Genomic DNA, 9,154 nt, shown 5'->3' with positions numbered 1-9,154 from the left:
GGTCAGGATGGGGACAATGAGATCAGCTTCGACCCCCCCCGACGTGGGGCTCCATTGGTCCTCACCTGAGGGTCAGAATCCTCACCCCCTCGTAACCAGAGATGGTCCCATAGATCCTCATCGACTGCAGAACCAAAGAGTCTCATCAAGGACCACGGAGGGGACAACGTGGCCCGTGGAGGCTCTCGGTCCCCTCATCCTCACCTCCCTCTGGAATAGCTCTTCAAAGGCCCCATAGGCCTCGGATGTGGGGTCCAAGAGGTCCTTGGTGAAGTTGAAGTTGGTGACGGTAACGTTCAGCTCCGCTTGGGCCATGATGGTCCCTGGGAACGCTGGAGGACACAAGGGATGTGGGTCACCATGGGGGCCCCAGGAGCTCCAGAGAGCCCCATGGATGGGTGAAGGTGGCACCTACGGAGGTTGGTGTCAATGGACTCAGTGGAGAACTCGCACAAGGGTCCATAGAAGATGGGGGTGCAGAGACACTTGATGCCATCATGAGTGCCCCCGTTGTAACAGAAGCCTGGTAGGAAGAAGGAGGGGGTCAGGAGCACACAAGGACACCCCCATGGATGGGGGGGGAGGTGGGGAGGGAGAACAACACCCATTGAGGGGATAGGTTTTATGGGGTGGCTGGGGGAGACTCACCTGTAGGGATGAGGGATGTGGCGGGGGTGAGAGTGGAGGGGACCTCTGTTGAGGTGACACCAGTGGAGGTGATTCTAGCGGTGGTCAGGGACGTGAAGGCACCAATAGAGGTGGTTGTGGCTGTTGCAGAGGTCACCAGCATGGACATGGGAACAGTTGATGTGGCGGAAGAAGACGTTGCTCCAGAGGTGGAGAAGGTGCTGGAGGCATCAAGAGTGGTGGTTGGAGCTGCCGTGGAGGTCACATGGATGGAGGTGACAGCAGAGGAGGTTCCAGGGATGGAGATGGAGGTAGAAGACTCTACTGAGGTGGTTGGAGCATTGGTGGAGGTCACTTCATTGGTGGTAGCAGCACTGGAGGTGGCTCCAATGGTGGTGAATGACGTGGAGGCATCAACAGAGGTGGTTGGAGCTGCTGTGGAGGTCCCCAGTGTGGAGGTGACAGCAGAGGAGGTTGTTCCATAACTGGAGAAGGAGGTAGGAGGCTCTGTTGGAGTGGTTGTGGCTGTCATGGAGGTCTCCTCTATGGAAGTGACAGCCGAGGAGATGGTTCCAATGATGGTGAATGAGGTGGATGCATCAATAGAGGTGGTTGGGGCACTGGTGGAGGTCAGCTCATTGGTGGTGACAGCAGAGGAGGTGGCTCCAGTGGTTGAGAAGCTCGTGGTGGCATCAACAGAGGTGGTTGGGGCAGTTGTAGAGGTAACCCCTGTGGACATGGGAGCAGTTGAGGTGGCTCCAGTGGTCAAGAACATCGTGGAGGCATCAACAGAGGTGGTTGTGTCACTAATGGAGGTGACCACATTGGAGGTGACAGCAGAGGAGGTAGCTCCAGAGATGGAGAAGGTGCTGGAGGCATCAATAGAGGTGGCTGAAGCTGTTGTGGAGGTCCCCACTGCAGAGGTGACAGAAAAGGAGGTGGTTCCATAACTGGAGAAGGAGGAAGGAGGCTCTGTTGGAGTGGTTGTGGCTGTCATGGAGGTCTCCTCTATGGAAGTGACACCCGAGGAGGTGGCTCCAATGGTGGTGAATGTGGTGGATGCATCAATAGAGGTGGTTGGGGAACTGGTGGAGGTCAACTCATTGGTGGTGACAGCAGAGGAGGTGGCTCCAGTGGTTGAGAAGCTCTTGGTGGCATCAGCAGAGGGGGTTGGGGCAGTTGTAGAGGTAACCCCTGTGGACATAGGAGCAGTTGAGGTGGCTCCAGTGGTTGAGAACATCGTGGAGTCATCAACAGAGGTGGTTGAGGCACTCATGGAGGTCCCCAGCGTGGAGGTGACAGCAGAGGAGGTGGCTCCAGTGGTGGAGAAGGAGGTTGGAGGCTCTGCTGTTGAGGCTGGAGATGTCAAGGAGGTCCCCTCTATGGAAGTGACAGCGGAGGAGGTGACTCCAGTGCTTGAGAACCCTGTGGAGGCATCAATGGAGGTGGTGGTGGCACTCATGGAGCTCACCTCAGTTGAGGTGGCTCCAATGGAGGTGGTTGGGGCTGGGGTGAAGATGTCCTCAGTGATGGAGGGAGCAGAAGAGGTGGCTCCAGAGGTGGAGGAGCTCGTGGAAGCATCAATGGAGGTGGTTGGGGCTGTTGTGAAGGTCACCTCAGTGAAAGTGACAGCAGTGGAGGAGGTTCCAGAGGTGGAGAAGGAGGTTGGAAGCTCTGCCGTTGAGACTGGGGCATTGGTGGAGGTCCCCAGTGTGGACGTGAGAGGGCGGGAGGTGGAACCAGTGGTGGAGAAGGTGCTGGAGAAATCGACTGGGGTGGTTGTGGCACTCATGGAGGTGACCTCAGTGGATGTGACACCGGTGGAAGAGGATGCAGTGGTCAAGGAGAGGGTGGAGGAAGCACCTGAGGTGGCTGTGGAAGACATTGGGGTCCCCTCAGTGAAGGCTGGACCAGTGGAGCTGGCTCCAGACGTGGAGAAGGTGCTAGAGACATCAAGAGTGGTGGTTGGAGCTGCCGTGGAGGTCACATGGATGGAGGTGACAGCAGAGGAGGTTGCAGGGATGGAGATGGAGGTAGAAGACTCTGCTGAGGTGGTTGGAGCATTGGTGGAGGTCACCTCATTGGTGTTGGCAGCACTGGAGGTGGCTCCAATAGTGGTGAATGAGGTGGAGGCATCAACAGAGGTGGTTGTGGCACTGACGGAGGTGACCACATTGGAGGTGACAGCAGAGGAGGGGGCTCCAGAGATGGAGAACGTGCTGGAGGCATCAATAGAGGTGGTTGGAGATGCTGTGGAGGTCTCCAATGTGGAGGTGACAGCAGAGGAGGTGGTTCCATAACTGGAGAAGGAGGTAGGAGGCTCTGTTGGAGTGGTTGTGGCTGTCATGGAGGTCTCCTCTATGGAAGTGACAGCCGAGGAGATGGCTCCAATGGTGGTGAATGAGGTGGATGCATCAATAGAAGTGGTTGGGGCACTGGTGGAGGTCAGCTCATTGGTGGTGACAGCAGAGGAGGTGGCTCCAGTGGTTGAGAAGCTCGTGGTGGCATCAACAGAGGTGGTTGGGGCTGTTGTGGAGGTCACCCCTGTGGACATGGGAGCAGTTGAGGAGGCTCCAGTGGTCAAGAACATCGTGGAGGCAGCAGATGTGGTTGTGGCACTGGTTGAGGTCACCTCAGTTGAGGTGGCTCCAGTGGAGGTGGTTGGGGCTGGGGTGAAGATGCCCTCAGTGATGGAGGGAGCAGAGGAGGTGGCTCCAGAGGTGGAGGAGCTCGTGGAAGCATCGATAGAGGTGGTTGGGGCTGTTGTGAAGGTCACCTCAGTGAAGGTGACAGCAGTGGAGGAGGTTCCAGAGCTGGAGAAGGAGGTTTGAGGCTCTGCCGTTGAGGTTGGGGCATTGGTGGAGGTCCCCAGTGTGGACGTGAGAGGGCTGGAGGTGGAACCAGTGATGGAGAAGGTGCTGGAGAAATCGACTGGGGTGGATGTGGCCCTCATGGAGGTGACCTCAGTGGATGCAACACCAGTGGAATAGGCTGCAGTGGAGGAGGAGATCGTGGAGGAAGCACCTGAGGTGGCTGTGGAAGACATTGGGGTCCCCTCAGTGAAGGCTTGACCAGTGGAGCTGGCTCCAGAGGTGGAGAAGGTGCTCGAGGCAGCAACAGCGGTGGTTGGAGCTGCCGTGGAGGTCACATGGATGGAGGTGACAGCAGAGGAGGTTGCAGGGATGGAGATGGAGGTAGAAGACTCTGCTGAGGTGGTTGGAGCATTGGTGGAGGTCACTTCATTGGAGGCAGCAGCACTGGAGGTGGCTCCAATGGTGGTGAATAAGGTGGAGGCATCAACAGAGGTGGTTGTGACACTGGTGGAGGTGACCACATTGGAGGTGACAGCAGAGGATGTGACAGCAGCGGAGGTGGCTCCAGTGGTGGAGAAGGAGGTTGGAGGCTCTGCTGTTGAGGCTGGAGATGTCAAGGAGGTCCTCTCTATGGAAGTGACAGCGCTGGAGGTGACTCCAGTGCTTGAGAACCCTGTGGAGGCATCAATGGAGGTGGTGGTGGCACTCATGGAGGTCACCTCAGTTGAGGTGCCTCCAGTGGAGGTGGTTGGGGCTGGGGTGAAGATGCCCTCAGTGATGGAGGGAGCAGAGGAGGTGGCTCCAGAGGTGGAGGAGCTCGTGGAAGCATCAATGGAGGTGGTTGGGGCTGTTGTGAAGGTCACCTCAGTGAAGGTGGCAGCAGTGGAGGAGGTTCCAGAGGTGGAGAAGGAGGTTGGAGGCTCTGCCGTTGAGGTTGCGGCATTGGTGGAGGTCCCCAGTGTGGACGTGAGAGGGCTGGAGGTGGAACCAGTGGTTGAGAAGATGCTGGAGACATCGACTGGGGTGGATGTGGCCCTCATGGAGGTGACCTCAGTGGATGTGACACCGGTGGAAGAGGATGCAGTGGTCAAGGAGAGCGTGGAGGAAGCACCTGAGGTGGCTGTGGAAGACATTGGGGTCCCCTCAGTGAAGGCTGGACCAGTGGAGCTGGCTCCAGAGGTGGAGAAGGTGCTCGAGGCATCAACAGCGGTGGTTGGAGCTGCCGTGGAGGTCACAAGGATGGAGGTGACAGCAGAGGAGGTTGCAGGGATGGAGATGGAGGTAGGAGGCTCTACTGAGGTGGTTGGAGCATTGGTGGAGGTCACCTCGTCGGTGGTGGCAGCACTGGAGGTGGCTCCAATGGTGGTGAATGAGGTGGAGGCATCAACAGAGGTGGTTGTGGCACTGATGGAGGTGACCACATTGGAGGTGACAGCAGAGGAAGTGGCTCCAGAGATGGAGAAGGTGCTGGAGGCATCAATAGAAGTGGTTGGAGATGCTGTGGAGGTCCCCAGTGTGGAGGTGACAGCAGAGGAGGTGGTTCCATAACTGGAGAAGGAGGTAGGAGGCTCTGTTGGAGTGGTTGTGGCTGTCATGGAGGTCTCCTCTATGGAAGTGACCCCCGAGGAGGTGGCACCGATGGTGGTGAATGAGGTGGATGCATCAATAGAGGTGGTTGGGGCACTGGTGGAGGTCAGCTCATTGGTGGTGACAGCAGAGGAGGTGGCTCCAGAGGTGGAGAAGCTCGTGGTGGCATCAACAGAGGTGGTTGGGGCTGGTGTGGAGGTCACCCCTGTGGACATGGGAGCAGTTGAGGTGGCTGCAGTGGTCAAGAACATCGTGGAGGCATCAGCAGAGGTGGTTGTGGCACTGGTTGAGGTCACCTCAGTTGAGATGGCTCCAGTGGAGGTGGTTGGGGCTGGGGTGAAGATGCCCTCAGTGATGGAGGGAGCAGGGGAGGGTGCACCAGAGGTGGAGAAGGAGGCTGGAGGCTCTGTTGAGATGGTTGTGGCACTGATGGAGGTGACCACATGGGAGGGGGCAGCAGAGGAGGTGGCTCCAGTGGTGGAGAAGAGTGTGGAGGTGTCCATTGGAGTGGCTGTGGAAGACATTGGGGTCACCTCATTGGTGGTGACAGCAGAGGAGGAGGCTCCAGTGGTGGAGGAGCTCGTGGAAGCATCAATAGAGGTGGTTGGGGCTGTTGTGGAGGTCACCTCACTGAAAGTGGCAGCAGTGGAGGAGGTTCCAGAGGTGGAGAAGGAGGTTGGAGGCTCTGCTGTTGAGGTTGGGGCATTGGTGGAGGTCCCCAGTGTGGACGTGAGAGGGCTGGAGGTGGAACCAGTGGTGGAGAAGGTGCTGGAGAAATCGACTGGGGTGGATGTGGCCCTCATGGAGGTGACCTCAGTGGATGCGTCACCAGTGGAAGAGGCTGCAGTGGTGGAGGAGATCGTGGAGGAAACACCTGAGGTGGCTGTGGAAGACGTTTGGGTCCACTCAGTGAAGGCTGGACCAGTGGGGCTGGCCCCAGAGGTGGAGAAGGTGCTGGAGGCATCAAGAGTGGTGGTTGGAGCTGCCGTGGAGGTCACATGGATGGAGGTGATATCAGAGGAGGTTCCAGTGATGGAGATGGAGGTAGGAGGCTCTACTGAGGTGGTTGGAGCATTGGTGGAGGTCACTTCATTGGAGGTAGCAGCACTGGAGGTGGTTCCAATGGTGGTGAATAAGGTGGAGGCATCAACAGAGGTGGTTGGAGACGCTGTGGAGGTCCCCAGTGTGGAGGTGACAGAAGAGGAGGTAGTTCCATAACTGGAGAAGGAGGTAGAAGGCTCTGTTGGAGTGGTTGTGGCTGTCATGGAGGTCTCCTCTATGGAAGTGACAGCCGTGGAGATGGCTCCAATGGTGGTGAATGAGGTGGATGCATCAATAGAGGTGATTGGGGCACTGGTGGAGGTCAGCTGACTGGTGGTGACAGCAGAGGAGGTGGCTCCAGTGGTTGAGAAGCTCGTGGTGGCATCAACAGAGATGGTTGGGGCTGTTGTGGAGGTCACCCCTGTGGACATGGGAGCAGTTGAGGTGGCTGCAGTGGTCAAGAACATCGTGGATGCATCAGCAGAGGTGGTTGTGGCACTGGTTGAGGTCACCTCAGTTGAGGTGGCTCCAGTGGAGGTGGTTGGGGCTGGGGTGAAGATGCCTTCAGTGATGGAGGGAGCAGAGGAGGTGGCTCCAGAGGTGGAGGGGCTCGTGGAAGCATCAATGGAGGTGGTTGGGGCTGTTGTGAAGGTCACCTCAGTGAAGGTGGCAGCAGTGGAGGAGGTTCCAGAGGTGGAGAAGGAGGTTGGAGGCTCTGCTGTTGAGACTGGGGCATTGGTGGAGGTCCCCAGTGTGGACGTGAGAGGGCTGGAGGTGGAACCAGTGGTGGAGAAGGTGCTGGAGAAATCGACTGGGGTAGATGTGGCCCTCATGGAGGTGACCTCAGTGGATGCGACACTGGTGGAAGAGGCTGCAGTGGTGGAGGAGATCGTGGAGGAAGCACCTGAGGTGGCTGTGGAAGACGTTGGGGTCCCCTCAGTGAAGGTTGGACCAGTGGAGCTGGCTCCAGAGGTGGAGAAGGTGCTGGAGGCATCAAGAGCGGTGGTTGGAGCTGCCATGGAGGTCACATGGATGGAGGTGACAGCAGAGGAGGTTGCAGGGATGGAGATGGAGGTAGAAGACTCTGCAGAGGTGGTTGGAGTATTGGTGGAGATCACCTCATCGGTGGTGGCAGCACTGGAGGTGCCTCCAATAGTGGTGAATGAGGTGGAGGCATCAACAGAGGTGGTTGTGTCACTGGTGGAGGTGACCACATTGGAGGTGACAGCAGAGGAGGTGGCTCCAGAGATGGAGAACGTGCTGGAGGCATCAATAGAGGTGGTTGGAGATGCTGTGGAGGTCCCCAGTGTGGAGGTGACCAGTGTGGAGGTGACAGCAGAGGAGGTGGTTCCATAACTGGAGAAGGAGGTAGGAGGCTCTGTTGGAGTGGTTGTGGCTGGCATGGAGGTCTCCTCTATGGAAGTGACAGCCGTGGAGATGGCTCCAATGGTGGTGAATGAGGTGGATGCATCAATAGAGGTGGTTGGGGCACTGGTGGAGGTCAGCTCATTGGTGGTGACAGCAGAGGAGGTGGCTCCAGTGGTTGAGAAGCTCGTGGTGGCATCAACAGAGGTGGTTGGGGCTGTTGTGGAGGTCACCCTTGTGGACATGGGAGCAGTTGAGGTGGCTGCAGTGGTCAAGAACATCGTGGAGGCATCAGCAGAGGTGGTTGTGGCACTGGTGAGGGTCACCTCAGTGGAGGTGGCAGCAGTGGAGGTGGTTCCAGCTGGTGGAGAAGGAGGTTGAGGCCCTCAGTGAATGAGGGGAGCATTGAGGAAGGAGGTGGCACCAGAGGAGGTGGAGAAGGAGGAGGTGGAGGCTCTGTTGGGGTGGTTGTGGCACTGATGGAGGTGACCACATGGGAGGGGGCAGCAGAGGAGGTGGCTCAGTGGTGGAGAAGAGTGTGGAGGTGTCCATTGGAGTGGTTGGAAGACTGTTGTGAAGGATCACCTCAGTGGACATGGCAGCAGAGGAGGAGGCTCCAGTGGTGGAGGAGCTCGTGGAAGCATCAATAGAGGTGGTTGGGGCTGTTGTGGAGGTCACCTCAGTGAAGGGGACAGCAGTGGAGGAGGTTCCAGAGGTGGAGAAAGAGGTTGGAGGCTCTGCTGTTGAGGTTGGGGCATTGGTGGAGGTCCCCAGTGTGGACGTGAGAGGGCTGGAGGTGGAACCAGTGGTGGAGAAGGTGCTGGAGACATCGACTGGGGTGGTTGTGGCACTCATGGAGGTGACCTCAGTGGATGTGACACCAGTGGAAGAGGCTGCAGTGGTCAAGGAGAGGGTGGAGGAAGCACCTGAGGTGGCTGTGGAAGACGTTGGGATCCCCTCAGTGAAGGCTGGACCAGTGGAGCTGGCCCCAGAGGTGGAGAAGGTGCTGGAGGCATCAAGAGTGGTGGTTGGAGCTGCCGTGGAGGTCACATGGATGGAGGTGACAGCAGAGGAGGATGCAGGGATGGAGATGGAGGTAGGAGGCTCTACTGAGGTGGTTGGAGCATTGGTGGAGGTCACTTCATTGGAGGTGGCAGCAGAGGAGGTGGCTCCAATGGTGGTGAATAAGGTGGAGGCATCAACAGAGGTGGTTGTCGTGGCACTGATGGAGGTGACCACAGTGGAGGTGACAGCAGTGGAGGTAGCTCCAGAGGTGGAGAAGGTGCTGGAGGCATCAATAGAGGTGGTTGGAGCTTCTGTGGAGGTCTGCAGAGTGAAGGTGACAGCAGAGGAGTAGGATCCAGAGGTGGAGTAGGAGGGAAAAGACTCTGTGGGAGTGGTTGTGGCTGTCATGGAGGTCTCATCTGTGGAAGTGACAGCCGTGGAGGTGACTCCAATGGTGGTGAATGAGGTGGATGCATCAATAGAGGTGGTTGGGGCACTGGTGGAGGTCAGCTCATTGGTGGTGACAGCAGAGGAGGTGGCTCCAGTGGTTGAGAAGCTCGTGGTGGCATCAACAGAGGTGGTTGGGGCTGTTGTGGAGGTCACCCCTGTGGACATGGGAGCAGTTGAGGTGGCTGCAGTGGTCAAGAACATCGTGGATGCATCAGCAGAGGTGGTTGTGGCACTGGTTGAGGTCACCTCAGTTGAGGTGGCTCCAG

The 9,154-nt window shown here is 57.8% G+C and overlaps 1 protein-coding gene across 1 annotated transcript; it reads right to left on the bottom strand.

Moving 5' to 3' along the window:
- Positions 1 to 622: 622 nt before the first annotated feature.
- On the bottom strand, positions 623 to 8,846 carry LOC130597679 (serine-rich adhesin for platelets-like). Its single transcript, XM_057406414.1, has 2 exons — positions 8,003 to 8,846; positions 623 to 7,794 (listed from the first exon to the last, which is right to left on the bottom strand). The coding sequence occupies exons 1-2, from the start codon at positions 8,844 to 8,846 to the stop codon at positions 623 to 625; spliced, it is 8,016 nt and encodes a 2,671-aa protein (XP_057262397.1).
- Between the last annotated feature and the right edge of the window lie 308 nt (positions 8,847 to 9,154).

The sequence above is a fragment of the Pezoporus wallicus genome, unplaced genomic scaffold (genome assembly GCF_028554395.1).
Source record: "Pezoporus wallicus isolate ANWC-B61680 ecotype Strahan unplaced genomic scaffold, APGP_CSIRO_Pwel_v1 contig_10842, whole genome shotgun sequence".
Taxonomy (NCBI): domain Eukaryota; kingdom Metazoa; phylum Chordata; class Aves; order Psittaciformes; family Psittacidae; genus Pezoporus; species Pezoporus wallicus.
Note: the sequence above shows the minus strand (reverse complement) of the source record. Positions and strands in the feature narration are given on the sequence as shown.

Bases quoted from the DNA above. Each gene is read 5' to 3' on its own strand.
- LOC130597679 (XM_057406414.1), bottom strand. From the start codon at position 8,846: ATGACAGCCACAACCACTCCCACAGAGTCTTTTCCCTCCTACTCCACC. The intron at 7,795-8,002 runs GTCTTCCAACCA...CTTCTCCACCAG, and splicing joins TGAGGTGATCCTTCACAACA to CTGGAACCACCTCCACTGCT.